Genomic DNA, 19,929 nt, shown 5'->3' with positions numbered 1-19,929 from the left:
ATAAGAAATAATGGAAAACCAATTAATTGGTTCCCGGCCCCAAAAAATTACAACGAAATATGTTTTTTTTTTTTTTTAGCATATAAACGCAAAATGAACCGGACAAAACAAGAAAAGCATATACTGTACTAAACACATCTAAGCACATTTATCAAAACGGTCATTTTTAAAGTAAGAAAATAATTGTATCCAAACAATGTGTAAAGTTAAAAAAAAAAAAAGCAATGTGTCATGCCCCGATCGTCCGCTCCTTCCGTGTGCCACGCCCCCTCTTTAACCCCGTGTGATCAGCTGTTTCTGGTTGTTGTCATCAGTCCTCTGTATTTCGCTGGCATTTCAGTTTTGTTTCCCCAGTCCGGTCATTGTATTGTCCGTCTGCCTTTTGCCTGCCTTACCTTTAATTGAACCCCGTATTCCCCGATACCCTGACGTTTGCGCCTTTGTCTCCATTTTGTCCCCGCTGGGCACGACAATATTATTATAATTAATTGTATTAATGGTTTGTTATTAATATTAAAATAATTCATAAGAAATCTTTATTTTTAAATGTATTTTAATAATAATTACTGTTACTGTCATTGTCTAAATGTATTTTTACTGTCTAAATATATGTATTCAGCTAGTATAAACATGCAGGATGCTATCACAGCGAATGCTAGGCTGAAACTGAAGACGTGCTGCGTGCCTCATTTCCCGGCGTGTACAAGATATCTTAGGTCGGTGTTCACGGTTTGACTTTTGAGATTCAGATCGAGTTCCAGGTATTTTTGTTTCGAATTGGTTGGTTCGACTTTTAAGAAATTCGAATTCTAATGAGTTCGAGAACTGAGATACCACTGTATTATTATTAAATTGTGCCGGATGCAGTTTTGGTCACACTGAATAAAGTAATATAAAATGCAGAAGAAAGGCAATCCTGAAAAAATAAAGATCTGTCACAGTGTTCTTCCAAATAGCAAGCAATGCAATCAGGCGTATATTCTATATAGGCTTAATCCATACCAAGGCTAGGTTGGATGCAATTGTTAACATAATTTTCCCATATCTCTGATAAGCTAATGTATGTTACTGCAACAAAGGAAATGACTTAATCCAAGTTTGACCTAACGTTAAATTATGTCTGTTAAAATAAAGCTGTAAGTCTACGAATGTGCCCTCACGTAATATGTAATATTACAGTATACTCTGGCTCAATAAATTTTAACTTGCAACAAGTTGTAGAGAAATCTGTTTTTGCTATTGTCTAAATTGCCATTTCTGGGTGATTTCATTCCAGACAACACTGTAACATTGTGCATATGTTGGCCAATGTCTATCAATATGTTGAGTATATCAAATCACACCGAATGCCCCAACAAGCATTGCTGGATAGGCTTAAGAGCTGAGACCTTTTTCTCACTGTTTGGTCTCCCCCAGTTCAAAAGTCTCTCCTGCGCCCCTGATATGGGGTTCATGTTGTAGACCAACCTGTACAAGAAGCAGTATATTGAACACCATAGTTTATCAGAGAAAAATGAAATATAAAAAATGGTATAAAACATAAATTTATGCCGGTTTGCCAATGTTCTAAGCTGACTGGACAGTGCCAGTTTACGTCATGATGAATAGCTTTTTTCACTTTTAAAGCTAATATGTTCACCATTAAATTTTATTGCGACTCACAAGGAATTTTCCCTCATTATCACTACCAATACTGCATGAGCTACCACTTCAAGTTTTTTTTTTTTTTTTTTTTAAAAAAACGTCTTGTCATCTATATTAGACCGTAACGCCCACTAAATTATAAAGCGGTCGAACACGCCGTGGAGTCAGTTCGGAGTCAGGTCGGATGAGACGCGGTGAGAAACACTGCCAGCTACAGACATGGTAAGCGGCGCATTTCCATCACGTAAGGCTTTTGCCTTTTCAGAACTGTACAGTACGCAGCTCCGGGCAACTTAAAAAGCTTTTTGTCTGTTACCAGGGGCGTCACGCATGCCCCGTTTTTATGAAGGACCACATCTAGACTATAGCTCAGCCTAAATGAAAAACGCGTAAAGATTTTAGAAATCAAATGCCTTACTAAATAATTAAGAACATACAGTATATATCTTCACCGATTTAAAATCGCCAACAGTGTGAACAGAGTTGTGCATTTGAAAAGGTGTTGAAACTACTCGTGATACTTAAAATAACATATTTCTCCATGTATTACATGTTTCCAAAAACAAATTCGCAGAATTTCTAGTTCAATAGCTTGATGGATGGTGAACTGATTCCCGTAGCTGTGGGCTGAGGTTAACTTGTAGCACAACGTTTCAATGTGAATCTAACAAATAACTTGCATATACAGCTGTCGGCCTATATTCCAATCACACCAGTACGTGTTAGTGTTAGTTAGGTCTTAAGCGGCACATGGACAAATGTTTCAGATACTTACTACGTCGTAAGATACTTACAGATACTTACTACGTAACAAGGGTAGGCCAAAAGTCCGACTTTTAGACGATGTCATTTTATTTTAATGTTTAGTCCACATGGCACCTTGTAAAAACAACAGGTGATATTGTGATGCCAGCAACCACAGTAAAGTTGCCTCACATTCCACTTTCGGTTTTACGGCTTTAATATCTTTTAACAAAAGTAAACTATGCGCACCCCTTGGGTTTTCAGGTTATATCTGTAATAGTTGTTATATATATATATATATATATATATATATATATATATATATATGCGCAATGGGGCAATACATGAATGGGTTAATGAGATGCGCGTGTCATGCAGTCTGCTTTGAACAGTTGATCCTGGGGGACAACTTTCAGACTTTCAGGTTATCTGTTTCTGTAATAGTTATTTATAGTAATGTTGGATCCGTATAATCAGAGACGTAGGTTTTATATTAACATGGGCGGGGGGTTAATCGGGGTCAGGGGTGTGACGTCGCATCACCTTATAAAGCGATTCTGTAGTCGCGCTCTATACAGTTCGTTTTTTCCCATAAACTATTGCTGTTATAGTTACAATATAGAAAGTGAAAATAATCTTTGAATTTTACTGTGTTTCATCTTCACCGATACGGTAATTTACGTGCGTTAAGTCCCGCATTACGTACGCTGAATTTGCGGAAATTAAAATTTTACATAATTTGCGATATTCCGCCACGAATGTCAAGCAATCATCCTAACTTTCCGGAAAGAAATACAGCACACATATTTATGAACTAAATGGTTCTGAGTTTCTGATAAATGGGGAACTTGCTTTGTGGTGTTTCCCAAATAAATGCCAGATCTGGCCTCGTTTTTTTGTTTATTTTTATGCCCTAAAAGCTACGGAGCCCCTAAGGTACGGAGCCCCTAAGGTGACAAGGGAGCAGAAAAAAAACGGCAGAAGAAAAAAAAAAGTAATGTTTTGCGTTATAACCCAAAACTTTTGCGATATAACCCAAAACCTATGCGTTATAACCCAAAACTTTTGCGATATAACCCAAAACCTTTGCGTTATAACTCAAAACTTTTTCGATATAACCCAAAACTTTTCCGTAGTAATGCAACAATACGATCAGGTGACTAGCGTACTTTTGGTCATTCGAGTGCAACTTCCAAAGCCGCAGTTTGCATGTGGTTGATCCCCGCTTCGCTTATTAATCTAATTTAACGGTTAAAAAAACTTGAGTTCAGTGTGGTAAGATTTGATTGTTTAATTCATAATTAGTAATTTGTAAAGCAAGCCTTGGTAATGTACGTTTCAGTAACATTGCTAATTAATGCTAATCTGATGAGGTTGATTTAAGCCTAAAGAATTGTTCGTTTTTTGTTGTTGTTTCATGTTTATAATAAATTAATATAAATCAAATGCTTTTTTCTCACATGAAGTCCATTTATTCTGCATTTTGCATACATCCATCGATAACCATGCATGAAGCTGCCCAGAGTGCAGAAGCTGCTCACAAATAAAGTTAATTACATCACCCAAGTCGGAGTAGTTTTTCCGTTGGAATAATACCCTTTCACATAAAATTCTATTAATCTGCCTCAGACTTATGTGAACATCATGCCTAGATCCGAGAACAAACTGAATGTCTATATATTGTAGACCAAGATCAAAGTAAAATTCGATTAAACGCTCCATGTTTTCCTATCAATTATGTTCCTTACACTGACTGATTACTCATATTTCCACTTCAAAGTCACAACAGTTTTACCTTATGTCGCAAAAGTTTTGAGTTATAACGCAAAGGTTTTGGGTTATAACGCAAAGGTTTTGGGTTATATCGCAATGGTTTTGGGTTATAATGCAAAGGTTTTGGGTTATAACTTAAAGGTTTTGGGTTATATCGCAATGGTTTTGGGTTATAATGCAAAGGTTTCGGGTTATATGGCAAAAGTTTTGGGTTATAACGCAAAGGTTTTAGGGTATATTGCAAAAGTTTACAACGCAAAACATGACTTTTTTTTTTTTTCCTTCTGCCGTTTTTTTCTGCTCCCTTGTCACCTTAGGGGCTCCGTAAAAAGCAAACACAGTGGGATGAGAATTGTGACTGCTGCGTTATCAGCGTTAGGATTTGTACTGTGCTGTTGCAGTACAAACCAAGCTAGCTGCAGTTTGCGCAATCAAATAAGATATTTATGAAACTTAATCGACGTGAGACGATTAGATTCCACCGTTTCACATACCCTTTTATTGGTTAACTGTTGGTTATGATAGGATATAGGTTTTCGATGAATTAAGATTACATACAAAGCCGCACCGTGCTTCTGCGCTCACTGTCTCTTTACTCGCGTGAATGAAAGTGAGCGTCTGCCTACCGGACTGGGAGTTGAGAATAAACCGTTATAACGGAGGGTAGGGGGGATCTCCAAATACAAACTGTGAGGAAAAAAAACGTTAAATTATGTAATGAGATATATTAATCGTATGTGTTTTTTTTTTTTTTGTAAACCAGACATTACATGTGATATTACTGAGGGGGATGACCCCCCCATCATAACATTGAGGGAGAAGTGTCCCTCCCGCCCTCTAAATCTACGCCTATGAGTATAATAATGCAATGGGACAATATGTTAGGATCTGTCTGTCGTGTTCCCGTATGGCCACCAGAGGCCAGTGCTGGCCATTCCATTCCCTTCCGTTTATGCCTATTGATATCACCTGCCTCTCATTTGCCCTTCGTTAATCCAGGTATATTAGTGTCTGTTTGTCTTGTGCTCCCCAATCCGTCATCGTCGTCATTACGTCATTCCCTGTGTGAGTGTTTCCTGTATTTCAGTGTTGGTCTACCTTCCTGCTTAGGGTCCCAATAGCATCTGGCTGCATAACACTGGGCGACTCCACTAGGAGGACGTCCACTCCCAGCCTGGACAGACAATATATTTACCAACAAATGGTGGAAGGGCAACTTGCACCCTTTGTTTTGTAAATGCAAGCCAGGAGACACGTCTTCTACTTAAATCCATATTCAAAAGTTCATCTAGCAGTGTGTTCTATGGACACATATAGTTCGCGGGTTGGGACGCCTGCCTTTACACAGACATGAACTTTAATGACATTTCATTCTTAATACATAGGCTTTTATATGGAGTTGACCCACCCTTTGCAGCTATAAAAGCTTTATTTCCTCTGGGAAGGCTGTCAACAAGGTTTAGGAGTGTGTTTATGGGAATTTTTTACCATTCTTCCAGGAGAGCATTTGTGAGGTCAGGCACTGATGTTGGACGAGAAGCCCTGACTCACAGTCTCCATGCTAATTCATTCCAAAGGTGTTCTATCGGGTTGGGGTCAGGGCTCTGTGCGGGCCAGTCATGTTCCTCCACACCAGACTCGCTCATCCATGTCCTTATGGACCTTGGTTTGTGCACTGGTGCACAGTCATGTTGGAACACGAAGGGGCCATCCCCAAACTGTTCCCACAAAGTTGTGAGCATGAAGTTCTCCAAAATAGCTACAAATGCTGCCCTTTAGTTCATTGGAATTAAGCAGCCAAGCCCAACCCCTGAGAAACAACCCCGCACCATAATCCCCCCTCCATCAAACTTTACATTTGGCAATGTTCTGGCAACGGCCAAGCCCAGATTCGTCCATCAGATTGCCAGACAGAGAAGCGTGATTCGTCACTCCAGAGAACACATCTCCACTGCTCTAGAGTCCAGTGGCAGTGTGCTTTACACCACTGTATCCAAGGCTTTGTGTTGCACTTGGTGATGTAAGGCTTGGATGCAGCTGCTTGACCACGGAAACCCATTCCATGAAGTTCTCTATGCAATGCTCTTGAGCTACTCTGAAGGCCACAAGAATTTTGGAGCTCTGTAGCTATTGCCTCCGCAGACAGTTGGCGACTTCTGCACACTGTGCGCCTCAGCATGCGTTGTCCCCGCTCAGTGATTTTACCTGGCCTACCACTTCATGGCTGAGTTGCTGTTGTTCCCAATTGCTTCCACTTTCTTATACTACTAACATTTGACCATGGAATATTTAGTAGCGAGGAAATTTCACAAATGGTCTTATTGCACAGTTGGCATCCTGTCACGGTACAGTGAATTCACTGAGCTCCTGAGAGCGACCCATTCTTTCGTAAACCAATTCTGTTTGTAGAAGCAGTCTGCATGCCTAGGTGCTTGATTTTATACACCTGTGGCTATGGAAGTGATTGGAACACCCGAATTCAATGATTTGGAGGGGTATCCAATACTTTTACAATATAGTGTATCTTAAGTAGAAAAACAGCAACTGGTAACTGTGATTTTGGTTATCCGAAAATATTTGATATAATAAATACAATCTGTGTAAATGTATTACTGAGATGTAAAAGTTATAAGACAAAGTTTGTGTCCAGTTATAATTAGCCTAACGTGACATAAAAACATCCTAAAAGTAAGAACGAAATAATGTTGGTTTGACATATAGTCTCAAATAATGCCACTGTGCACTTTGCACGTAACCACTTCATGTGCTGGTTGTGAAAAAGATTGCGGTTCAAATATATAAAAGACGGTCGAAATTTTAGACGTTTGCGGATGTGTGTGTTTTTGCGTGAGTACTTAATTCAATAGTTTATGTTCGATATAATAAATACAAATATTTGATCAGTGCTTGTACCAATCTATGTAAATTTATTATTGAGTTGTAAAAGTTACCGCTGTAAGACGCTTTATGCGTGCCGTTATAATTACCCTGACGTGACACTTACTGTATTTTATCTTTTAAGCTGTACCGTATGAAAGTACACGCATATAAAAATATTTGTGGGGGTCGCAGATGGTTCCGTGTTATCCGCGGTTTCGGATATCTGCAGTACTTTCATCTAACGGAGCAGTATTTTTCACAGGTAGCACATGAAGTATTTGGAAAATGCACTGTGGCATCTCAAAACACCACACGCAAATGTACATATATTCAGAAACACGTCTTTCTTTTGCAGAGGTGGTGATTTCGGGATAAAGAGTCACAGTCACAGAGTACTGAACTGGTTGGTTGAAACAAAATCTGTACTCTCTCGACCTGAAATCTCCACCTCTGCTATTTTGTACCAACTGATATCTCGACCAGGGTTGTCAGCTTTGGTCAGCTGACTGGCGTCAGATTTTCAATTAAAGACAAGGCTGCACACGCATTTACACATATGCATGAGTTTTATTACCTTATAAATAGTCCTAGCTATTTAGAAGCTTTTACACAAATTGTGATAAGGCTCGAACCGCAAAAAATAGATGTACATCGTTGTCTGTGTACTGGACATCAAATTCAGTCATTAAGAACCGTACCCTTTCTTTTGTTAAAAGGTATTAAAGACGGAAAACTGAGTATCGAATACGCGGCTAAATTCACCGCTATGTGGTTGCACAGCTAGCTTAGCGCGCGCTGTTTTAAATTGGACGCAACCAAAATTAAACCAATTATTGTTGGTACATACTAATAGTGGATATGGAGAGAGCTGGAATACGATACTTTTAATCTAGGCACGGGTTTAAGAAATAACATGAAAATAATCTGTGCTGCGTGATACAAAATTAATACAATAAATAAATCTCTATGGGTATGACTGCTCGGTCTCTTAAATGAGGTTTTTGCATAAAATGTGCAACATTTGCTTGTGTTCCAGCTGCAGCTGCTTCAGGTCATGGTGATCATCGGATACGGCAGGTACATGGCGGCACTCGTCCTCACCTACGAGTACAGAGAGCCGGCCAGCGGGCGCAAGCTCACGTGCGAACGTTGTCCCCCGGGGACGCACATGGTGCAGCACTGCAGCGCCACCAAGCGGACGCAGTGCGCCCCCTGCCCGCCGCAGCACTACACGCAGGAGTGGAACTACCTGCGGCGGTGCCTGTACTGCCGCCAGCTGTGCGGGGATGGCCAGGTGGTATCGGAAGCGTGCTCTGCCTCCCAGAACACCATATGCCAGTGCAAGCTGGGTTACTTCATGCAGGACGACTTCTGCAGGCAGCATACCAAGTGTCGCCCTGGGTATGGAGTCAAAGTAAAAGGTAATGTCATACTGACGGTATGGAGTCAAAGTAAAAGGTAATGTCATACTGACGGTATGGAGTCAAAGTAAAAAGTAATGTCATACTGACGGTATGGAGTCAAAGTAAAAGGTAATGTCATACTGATGGTATGGGGTTGAAGCCTGTACGTATGCCTTCATAATAAAGTAAATATATTTCAGCAAGTGTTAATCTCCGGGTATAGCATCCTGAATAGTGTGATTGTTGAAACCTGTACAGGGACTGCTGAAGTCGACACAGTGTGTGAGAAGTGTCCGCTGGGGTCGTACTCCCCTGGCGGCGTGTCAGAAGTGGTCTGCCGGAACCACACAGACTGCAAGTCACTGCGCCTGCAGACTGTCCTGAAAGGGGGCGCGTGGCATGACAGCCTCTGTGCTTCCTGTGACAGCCTCAGAGCTGGGGGTGAGTGCAGTGTGGGATTGTGGAAAATAAATACCACATTATCGTTATCAAAATAAACCTTCATTAAATCATTAAATAGCCTATGTATTAAATATGCATTTGATTACTTTATATTTTCATCTGTGTGTGTTTATATAGCAGATACTGAACTAATTTCTTTTAATTCATTCACATTGAGGTGGACTTGAACTTCTCCGAGGAATCCTTCTGGATTTCTTCAGTTATCACAAAATGAGCAAGAGAAAATTGGAAAGATTTGTGAGGCAGTCCCTTTACCCTCGAAAGCAACATGACAGTTTTCAGAATGCGAGACTGCAAGAGTACCTTACCATGTGGGTTAAGGTGGCTGAGGTGGAGAAGCTAAAGAAGCTACTAAAGATGTTGAGAAGATGTGATCTTCACGATGCAGCAGAAAAACTGAAGAAAAAACACTCTAAAGTCACCGATATGACTTTATGTGATGATTCTATGAACTGAAATGATAGTTGTTTTCTTAAGTTGTTACGGGCCGTAAGGAAAGTACGTACCGTAAGTTTCGGGTACCAACCAAACCTAAAAACCAGGAACAAAGCAGAACGAGCTAACAGGCGAGAAGCGAGCAGACGAAGTGACGAAGCGGCAGCTTCTTCTGTCAACGAACCGGAAACTGCTCCGAAGGCAAGGGAGGCGGGGCCAGGGCCAGAAGGTGGAGTCGAGGGAGCGGTTGACGAATGTGCGAGTGGGCAGGACGTCCGAAGAACCTGTAGGCATCCTCCCGAACTTACGGCACGTTACACTTACGGCACATACCCGAAACTTACAGCACGTATCTCCCTTACGGCATGTACTTTCCTTAAGGCCCGTAACAAAGTTTAATAAATGAATACCATCTGTGTAAAACTGGCTGATGAATTTTCCAATTACTGCTCTGTAGACTGTGAATCTACTGTGTTTGCTTTAATCTAATGACACATTGTATTAACATGGACTACAATGGAAAGTCCTTTAAAATACAGTTCATTTAATTCAATTTCATTTGTAAAGACTAGAGAGAATATCAAAATAAATACTAACACATAATCAGCTGTCTTCCATATTGCTACCTACAGTACCAGTCAAAAGTTTGGACACACCAAAATGCTTACAAAGGAGATTGAGTGTGTTGGATCACATGACCTGCACTGTCAGAGAAAAGGGTACAACCCTGGTACGGTTTTGAACCCTAAGGTACAAGCAGCATTAATGTACCCCTCCAATTATGCCTGTACCTACCATTGAGGACACCAAGGTCAAGTCCTCAGTATTTTTTCTGCAACTCCAATAACCATGATCCATTACGGGACACCTAGGAAGGGCTAACAGTTTGGACCTCGATGTTGTAAAAATCCTACCTACAGCCCGGTCTCCATTGGTACAAAAAAGTTCCCCAGAGTCAATTTCAGTACCTTAAAAGGTACATTACCTACAGCTAAAGCACATTTGGCAGACCCTTGAGGGTACAGCCCCAGTAACAAATAATTGTACCCTCAAAGGTATATATTGGTACTTTTTTTCTGACAGTGTGGCCACCTGACATAAACACAGTAGAGATGGTTTTGCAGGAGTTTGACCAGAGAGTGAAGGAAAATGGGTCAATATGTTTGACCCCCTTAAGAACAGCTGGAAAAGCATCCCAGGAGGCCACCTCATGAAGCAGGCATAGAGGAGAAAGTAGGGCCAGCTAGACCCTGGAGCAATTGAGGTTAAAGACCTTGCTCAAGGGTCCAATGGTGGGATCACTACCATTCTAGGGATTTGAACAAGCAACTTTCTGAGTCCCAACCCACAGAGCAGCCCTCCCACAAAAAAAATAAAATAAATGATTTAGTACGTTTTTTGGTCAGCGCATAATTCTATATATGTTATTTCATAGCATTCATGTCTTAACAATTATTCTAAAATGCAGAAAATAGTACCTTAACTATTGGTAAGTGTATCCACACTTTTGACTGGAGCGCTATGTGAGATTCTAAAATAATCCTATAAGATTTTGTACCTGCCAGATAAGGTACAAAAATATAATACCTTATCTGGTGAAGTTCATGTTTTTAAAATATATTCTCATATCAAATCTAATGACTGCAACACACTCCAAAAAATTGGGACAGTTGAGTGTTTACCGCTGTGTAATGCTGCCATTTCTTCTATTGGCACTTATTAAGCGTTTTGGCACTGAAAGCAAGTCTAACAAGTGAATATTTCCCGCATTCATTTATTATGTTGGTCTTTTCCTCTTTAGCCCAGAGAATACAATAGCTGCTCTTTGACGTGTTGACTCATCGGACAACAAAACATGATTCCACTGTATGGCTTCTGCTTTGTACAGTAAAACCGTAACTCACATCTGTGGATCAGCAGCAAATGGTGTTGGCTAACTAAGGTTTACCAAGTATTCCTGAGCCCACGCCTTGACACCAATTATAGATGCATGACCGATTTTAATACAGTGATGACTGAGGGATTGGAGATGAAGTCATTCATAAGTAGTTTTTGGCGTTGCCTTTTACATGCATTTAACTGGATGCCTTCACTCTTTTAATTACATTATGGCCAAAATTCTGCTGATTTCATGTTGGTGAACGTTGTTCTTAAAGTGCTGGATTATTCTGTGCCACGTTTCTTGACATACTCTTGCCAGATTGGTGAGTCAATCAATCCATCCTTCCTCTTGAAAGACTAGGCCTTTTTGGAGACTACTTATACACTGTAACATGATTGTCTCACCTGTTTCACATCACTTGTTTCACATCACCTCGTTATTTGAACTTGCCGCTTTGTCATTAGTCCTACACTGACGCATCCAAACTTTTTTGGCATATGTTCCACGCATCAGTTTCAGAAGAAACGTGTATCTTCACAAAACAATGCAGACATTTAGGTAAAACATGAAATACTTTATACTGTTTTTGATTTTCAATGCAAGTCAATTTAAACTTACAAGGTTGACTTTTATATTTCTGTTAGCATTGTCCTTAAAATTGGGTTGAGAATAAAATGTAAAATGGGTAAAATAATGTAAAATGTCAAATAAATGGTACCTTATTAACAGTGCCCAGATTTGTTTTGTGATCAGTGAATTATGTCCTGTTCACACATGGCTTTTTAAAATTGGTTAGTTTAACCTAATAATGTAGTGCTATAGGTAATAGTGCTTAAGTTTTTTTGTGCCAGAAATGTCTTGGATTTAATTCATTGGATTTACTATCAGGAGAACTGTATATATGTTTAGGTGTTTCGGTTTTAGTGCTTAAGTTTTTGGTTTAAAAATGTGATGTAAAACACACTAAAATATTGTATGTAAAAGTTTTATTTCACTGAAAAAGTAGTATTAAATGTGCTCATTTGGTCACACTTTACTTGAGGGGACATAAATAAGTATATGCTTACTTAATGTATTAATTAACCAATAACTAAGTGTTTGTTATGTACTGATCCCATGCTTGTTCATCATCAATAAATCATGACAGTTCACCTATTCCATTCAGGCACTGTCTTAATTAACAGTTAATTAATCGGTTAATAATGGTAAGACTTTACTTGGGACAAAAATGACTTATTAACTCATTTACTACTCAAGAACAAACTAATGAACTAAAATAAGTTTCCCCATGAAATACATGACCTGTCATGATTGATTGGAGCGGCCAAATTGCCTATAGGTGTACTTATGTGGTGTGTGAGTGTGTGTGTGTATATGTGTGTGTGAGTGTGTGTGAGTGTGTGCCCTGCAGTGGGTTAGGGCCCCATCCTGGGTTGTTCCCTGCCTTTTTCATGTAGTCACCATTGTGACGACCTTGAGTGTGGGTTGTGGATTGGTCATCAAGCGTTGGCAATTTTCATTGTCATGACTCTCAGCCAGTTACACCTGATGCGTGTTAAGGCTGTAGCTGATTTGTTCCCTTTTAAAATGGCTAGATTTTGGGGAAAATGGGGCTCGTGCTCAGGCGCCTGTTGCACGTTGCCATTTGTTTTGCATTTGTTATGGTTTTGTTTTGTATTTGATTTTCGTTTTCTGTATTTATTCTACACTACATGAACATTGCATGCCTGCACTACTGACACTACTGACTACTGACAACCATGCGTTATATATGTTGTGTAGCATTCTTTTTTCTTTTATTCTTATTAAATTCTTTAATTATCTAGTAAGCTTGGGTCCCGTGTCTTCTCTTGGATTTTCTTTTTTTTTCCCCTTTTTGTTACGGTTTTGAGCCAGATCGTAACACTATGATGAGCTTTAGGTCACCCACAACCCTGTATGAGCACTTACAGAAGATGGATGTATTACAGAAATGGGTGGACATCTGGTGGATAAGGGCAGGAATGAGTAGGCAGGGGATTTTCAGACAGTGTTCAAAATGAGCTCAGCTTTGAGATCATCACCCTTTAACTTTATTCGACTCTTTCTGTTATCAAGATTTAACTTAGTATGTACAGCGTTTCAGGAACCTGGGTGTCTTGCTCAGATGAAGGGTATTCAATTGTTCCACACACCATCACAGCTTTGTTTAGTTTGTGACAGTTCCTGTCACTGATATCAGTTGATTTCTTTTAAAAACCTGCCCAGGGCAAGAAGGAGGGACAGGAGGAAAAAAAGGGGATTTTATCTTGGTCAGGACAGGTGTGACAGAGAGGAACAAAAGATGTTTATGTGCCATCAAGGATGTAACCCAGAAACTCCTGTCCTGACTCACCCTCACGGGATGAAGGAATTCCCCTTACATTCATTTACTTGCTGTGTTATACTCACAGTCTCATTCCTGGTGCTCCGTTGTTTTCACTGAGATGTTTGAAAATGAAACAGTCGTTTCAAAAGGATGACAGAGAGGCATCAGGGTGAAACCGAAACAATGATGCGTGTATCTCAAAAAGCTCTTATGCTGAGTAAAAAATGACTCATAGTCACCCAAGGGAGAGACGCTGTTACGGAAATATCAGCAAACAATAATTGAAATGTATAGGTCTGTTTTTTTTCAGCGAGGGGTGGGACAAATCAATTCAAATTAAATATTGGGTGTTACACGTGCCCCTGTCCTGGGTTCCTATGTCCCTGGTTACAAGAAAATATCATTGGGGGTAACTGACCACTATTTGAAAAACAGCAGAATTTATGTACTCCATAAGGTTCACTGATGAAATACTGTATCTGGGACCGATTTAAAGTAATATCCAAGTTCTTGGGCCAAGTTTGGGGGTGCGAGGGTGGCGGGGCTAAGTCAAAATCGCGATTAATTGCCAAGACCAGCATTGCATATGTTCTGCTTTGGCACCTTGCGCATCTGTGTAGACGGATTGTTTGGTACCCTATACTTAGACAAAAACATAGGTTATGTGTGCATCAGATACATGCACTAACACATAAGATAAGCAAGACGCAGATGGATTATGGCTTGCCATAAATATGGTCCTTTGTAGCAAATTTTACACAAATTATCACATAAAAATATTTGAGAGAGATATGCACAATTATGTGACATATTTGCACAACAACAAGAACTCATAACCTTTAACTATTTATTCAATATCAATATCATTTTGTCCAAAAAAAATCTGTTTAAATGAAGCAATGTAAAAGTGTGTGACTGAGCTAGCCAAAATGGATGAAGTGCTGCCTGTTTTAAAAACAGTGGAACTTTGCTATGGAGTGACAGCGCCCCTGGTGGTAACTGGTTGACAGTACAAGATGATTCTCATAAACTGAAGCTTCACAACAGTGCAGTATTGTACCCAAAAATGCACTTGTGTGCAACTATGGGCGTCACTAGACCCCTTTATCTGGGGCATGTGCTTTATGTCTAGCAAAGCCCCTGTGTGCATTAAAACATGTATTTGTACTTAACTTGTACTTAATGTAACAATGCTCAAAGCATTTCTTCCCCTCCACCTTCTACTACTACTGTGATATGCATACAATTCTATACTTACAAATTTGTGTGTCTGTGTGTGTGCATATAATGTATGTACACACTCACACACACACACACACACACACACACACACACACACACACACACACACACACACACACGCACCTACAGTCATAATGTATTTGGTCTCTCTATGTTAATTTCTCTTAATCCCTCTTTCCACGACTACAGATCGGCACGCCTGATGTAAATTCTAATTACCTGGTGTGAATGGATGTAATTGCTACAGTAATTGGTAGTTGGCCGTCATGCCGACTTCATTCCGCCAGGTGTCGCCGTTCTCCCCATTACAGCCGTCGTCTGTGAGGAGGGGCGCAGCGCAGCGCAGCGAATCTCGGCTCCGCTCGGTTCGGCTTAATGAGGCTGTGCGGCTCTTCCGGCGGCTAGGTCTGCTAGATGGGCCCACTGTTTTCCACAACGATAGCGCGACTCTTTCGGTTTTTAACTATATATTTTTAAATATATATGCGCTTATTCCATTTCTTATTGGGTGCCTGAAGAAGAGAGAAAATGCGCCGAGAAAGTGGCTTAGACGCGGCGCCTCCGAGGGAGAGTGTATGAGCAGCACCTGATGTGTAACGAGAATCTGTACGGGCAGAGTTACTTTTTGGCGTAAACAGTTACTTCTTGGTGTACATAATTACTTTTTGGCGTAGATTGTTACGTTTTGGTGTAAATAGTTACTTGTCGAGCTCGGGTTTCTCCTGCTTCCCCCATCAACAAGTCGGCGGTCATGAGCGAGGGGGTGTCCGATGTTCCTGCGGATCTGCTCGGTAAGATCAGGAGCCTTTACGCCGTTACATGTGAAATGTTAATCGGGGGTGTGTGTCTGTCGAATAATAGAACAAATATCAAAAGAAATGATTAAGTAACCCTGCATGGTTCATCCGAGTTTGTGTTGATACTTTTAAACGGGTCAAACAAATTCCTGAAAATCTAGCAACATTAAGACATTTTTTTGTTATAGCCAATGACACATTTGTGAAAAATAAGGTGTCATTAACAGACTTCCATGTAATGTAAGTATAAGCCAAGTATTCAGTAAGCCGAAGAATGCATCAAACCGGTGTCTCGAGCAACCCGGCACTTTACTTAAATTTGCTTTATTCTAGTTACTGCTGACCGACCTGTCTTGTATCCTTAGGGTAGTTAATTTTTCCCCAAGCACATCAAACATTCAAACATAGAAATCACCCCCCCCGCCCTTTTCTTACCAAATACTTGGTATTCACTGTACGTATAATTATAATCCCCCACCCTCCAAATTTACATTCACAGTTGTTTGTTTTGGAGTTCAATAAAATATTTTGCCAACTCACTTATTCTATGTTTAATATTTGTATATTTGTATATGACTTGTCACTTTTTTTAGTTATAGTTTGAAAATTGGTCTCTTACTTTTCTGGGACGTCCATTATTATTATTATTATTAATAATATATTATTATTATATTAGTGTAACTTTGAAAGGGAATATATTCTACTTGATGTAATTTCTGATTTTCTGCTGTGTTGACAAAGAAGGCCAGATTCACTTCATTAACTTGTAGAGCATTAGTTCCTGTCTGCAGTGTCACTGGCGTGTTTCACACACATAGATTGCTTCCCATAGCTCTCAGAGGACAATATAACAGGACATTAGTTTGCATTCATGCAGTCACATGGTGAAGATTCAGCAGGGGTCACCCCTGGGCTCACTATGGAGTCACATGGATGGTCTTCGCTTCAGGACCAGCTGTCCAGAGCTGAGCCTGTGTATGCAGCTGACATCTGCCAAGCATCAGCTGTTAGAGCCTGCAGAGGCCTCAGGAAACGGACCCGGTGATCGTCTCTGCTGGGCTGATCATACATGAGATTAGATCAGAGGTCTCCAACTCTGCTCATGGGGAGCTGCTGTCCAGTAGGTTTTCTATATCACTTGGCTTCCGATGAGCCACACCTGTTCTTAGGTATATACCAGGAACAGGTGTGGCTTATCAGAAGCCAAATAGAATGGAAAACCTACTCCAGGGATGTCAAACTCCAGTCCTGGGGGGGCCGGAGCCCTATGTAGCTTAGCTCTTTCCATGTTTCGCCACAAATGAGTCAGCTGTGTGGTAATTAGCACAAGGAGTTGAATCAGGTGAGGGGAAACCCAAAAATGTGTAGGGCTCCGGCCCCCCAGGACAGGAGTCTGACACCCATGACCTACTGGATAGGAGCTCTCCTGCACTGGAGTTGGTGACCCCTGGATTAAAGTCAGCAGTTCATATATCTGCTTTGTTTAAATGAATCATTCCACACAGTGGAATCCATTGTGGTCAGTTATTTGTCAGCTGAAAACTGTTAACTAGAACCTGGCTAGTATTTGTTGTCCTGTAATCAATTTGGCCTTTATATCTTTCTTTTTGTGCCTCCGCTACCAAATGTTTATTAACAGTGGTTTCAGCCAACCAGTCAGTGATGTCACTGGGAGTATTTTGGGTCCAGCTGGCAAGCAGAGTTTCTTCAAAGAAGAGTTTTTTATTTTTCCCATGAAAACAGTGCTGACCCAGTTCTACACTGAGCCAGTGTTACTTTCTTGGGCTGATTTGTTATGAGACCATGTTTCAGTAACAAAGCGCCTTTAGAAGCTGGAAATGCAGGGTGTCCATTGAATAGTACTTTTGACCTTTTGAATAGTGGTTCTTTAAGCGAAAAGCAGTAGTGTTTGGTAGGAGAAACCATTTGAGAAGAACACTTCTGTTCATCGGGACCATCATCCTGCCTTCCAGAAAGCGTTAAGGATGCCGTGGGACGGAAGACCAGGCTGATCTTGAAGAAGAAGGTAAAATTGGAGGCAAAAGGTGACAAGTTGGAGAACAAGATTCTGGTGAGTTTGCCTGCCTACCTCATTTCTTTGAGATTGTTCCGAATTCGCAGCCTACATGTAGTTATATTGTTTGTTAGATTGTATTATACAACTTCATGCCCCAAGGCTTCCTCCATACACTACAAGAAAGCTCTAATTTCACTTGCTTCTTAAAGTAGTTTTCCATGTTGTTATCCTCCTGTCCAGTGCTGGTGGATGGGGGGGAGGGGGCAGCAGATGTGTGTTTCTGAGCAGGTCACTGGCTGAGCGTGGGGTGGATGTGTAAGACTGGGGGGGGGTGGAGCAGGTGGTGGTGTATATCTGTGCAGAAATTCAAAGGTGAAGCTGACCGGAAGCATTCGTGGTCTGCAGTGGGGTGGTCAGCAATGGGGTGGTCAGCAATGGGGTTGTCTGCAGAATCATTCTCTGCTTATGAGAATGAGATGGTGACTTTTTGAAAGGATATGGAGGAAGCATCAGAGCTTATTCCTGTGATCTCTGATTTTAGAGAAAACGATTTCCCATAGCGTACAGAGGAAGCCTTGGGCCTGTCTGAATGTGAGCCCTAACCTTTCTGTGAGCACGTGGGATGTGATGGTACTCGATGCAGAAGGGAGGGCCTCCGGTAACCCAGTGGGTGTGGGGAAGGCGTCCACTCTCCTAAACTCCTGGTCATCCTGAAAGCCCAGCACCCAGTGTAGAAGATGGGTGTGGCCTTCCTGTCTGCTTTTTGGAAAGTCTGTGCAACACCAGACCACCGGTTTGGCTCCAAGGCAGGGGGGGGGTGCTTTCATGCCCCTGTCTGAAAACAATGTGTGATGAAGTTTTATATATATTGTGCATATATAAAACTTGCATACTTATGAATTTGTGTGTGTGTGTGTATATGCATGGACATCACCTTATATAAAAATGTCTGTCTGCACATGAGTGTGGGTCAGATTGTGTGAGTGTGTAGCAGGTCCTGTGGTGATTTGGACCTGAATTCTGACCGGTGCTTTTAACCTGTGGTTTGACTCGTCTCTGGGATTGGAATTGGACTCAGATGTCCTCTACGGGGCTCTTGATCTCTGCCGTGGATGTAACGTAACCCTGCGGGAGAGCCGTCTTTCCAGTGTTTTCCTCTGAACATATCATTTTTAAATCGCACTGCAGCTTAGCTGGCATCTGTTGTTTACCAGAAAGCTATATGACTCGTAGATTTCGCATATTTCATTTATTCAGACTGTAGTCCTCCGGATGCATATGCTTGTTATGTTTAACTTGATTTGAAAAAGTGGTCCCTTGGGTCGAGTCAAACTTTTCCATGAATAGCGGAGGGGGCATTACATAACGGCTCTGAGCGCTGCACTTCCTGTTGGGCTTGCCGCTGTGACTGGGCACTTGGCAGGACTCTACAGTCCTTTTTAAAAAAAAAAAAAAAAAAGAACCAGGATGGATCCACTGAATTAAAAATATATCGCAGCCGACGGTGGGGCTGGTCCTGAGAGTGCTGGCGCCCTGAGGAGAGATTACGCTGAGTGCAAAGAGCAGCAGGAAACACATTTTGTCAGTTCATTTATATCACGTTTCTATTACATTTATATTACATTTCAGTAACACAGTATCTGGCTGCTAACTAGCTAGCTTGTGTCTTTTACAAGAATTGTAGTGAAATATTAAAATTAGTGTAAATAAGTGTATTGTCGCACCTATAAGGTGAGCTGGCCCTGGGGGACGGACCCAGATACACTTGCAGTTATCTGACTGGCCTCTGGGCTGGTGGACGGAAAACAATGCCGTCTTGTGGAAGCTTGTAGGCTCCAGCACGCCAGGTTTTCCGACGGATTTTCCCAAGGGTGGTGAACTCGGACCGTCCCCTAGGGGGCTAACATTTAGGAAGCGACTGCATGAGCTGAGAGACGTGTGCTACTGAGGAAACATCAGAGGAGCTCGGAGCTCGGAGCTTGTCTGGACTAGCATGTGCATTAGGGGCTCTCTCTGATGGGCGTGTGCGTGAATATTTGTGGTGTTTGCCGTGCGAGGTGCAACGCCGCCGTCGGAGTGGAACCCTGCGAAATACGTGGCCTAGAGGTGCCTTGCTTATCCCATCCAGTTCGGAATCTTCCAGCTCCGACGCCTAGCTTGTCGTAACTTGACGGCAAACCTAGAGCTGGTGGGCGTCGGTGCTAGATACAGATACCGCCCTGCTCCTCAAAGCCCCTGGGTCCTAGCACCTGGCACCGTGCCTCCCACTGCTCTCGCACATGTGATGACTGGCCATTTATCAG

At 41.4% G+C, this 19,929-nt stretch overlaps 2 protein-coding genes across 3 annotated transcripts in view; both read left to right on the top strand.

Annotated features, from left to right (window-relative positions):
• Positions 1–1,736: 1,736 nt before the first annotated feature.
• On the top strand, positions 1,737–11,954 carry tnfrsf11b (tumor necrosis factor receptor superfamily, member 11b). The gene is made up of 4 exons (XM_023827531.2): positions 1,737–1,866; positions 8,078–8,462; positions 8,703–8,885; positions 9,064–11,954. Exons 1-4 carry the CDS (start codon positions 1,864–1,866, stop codon positions 9,360–9,362), a joined length of 870 nt encoding a protein of 289 aa, XP_023683299.1. The 5' UTR covers positions 1,737–1,863; the 3' UTR covers positions 9,363–11,954.
• A 3,165-nt stretch (positions 11,955–15,119) lies between these two features.
• LOC111852392 (F-actin-uncapping protein LRRC16A-like) overlaps positions 15,120–19,929 on the top strand; it is a 39,414-nt gene continuing 34,604 nt past the window's right edge. Inside the window, exons 1-2 of one of the 2 annotated variants that reach the window (XM_023828275.2) lie at positions 15,120–15,603; positions 17,583–17,680. In XM_023828275.2, the coding sequence (XP_023684043.1) occupies positions 15,564–15,603; positions 17,583–17,680 (138 nt within the window). In that variant the 5' untranslated portion in view covers positions 15,120–15,563. The remainder of the gene's footprint in view (positions 15,604–17,582; positions 17,681–19,929) is intronic. The other variant, XM_023828282.2, reaches the window with a different exon arrangement.

This window comes from Paramormyrops kingsleyae, chromosome 23, assembly GCF_048594095.1.
Source record: "Paramormyrops kingsleyae isolate MSU_618 chromosome 23, PKINGS_0.4, whole genome shotgun sequence".
Lineage (NCBI taxonomy): Eukaryota > Metazoa > Chordata > Actinopteri > Osteoglossiformes > Mormyridae > Paramormyrops > Paramormyrops kingsleyae.
The sequence above is the reverse complement of the archived record's forward strand: the minus strand, read 5'-3'. Positions and strand labels throughout refer to the sequence as shown.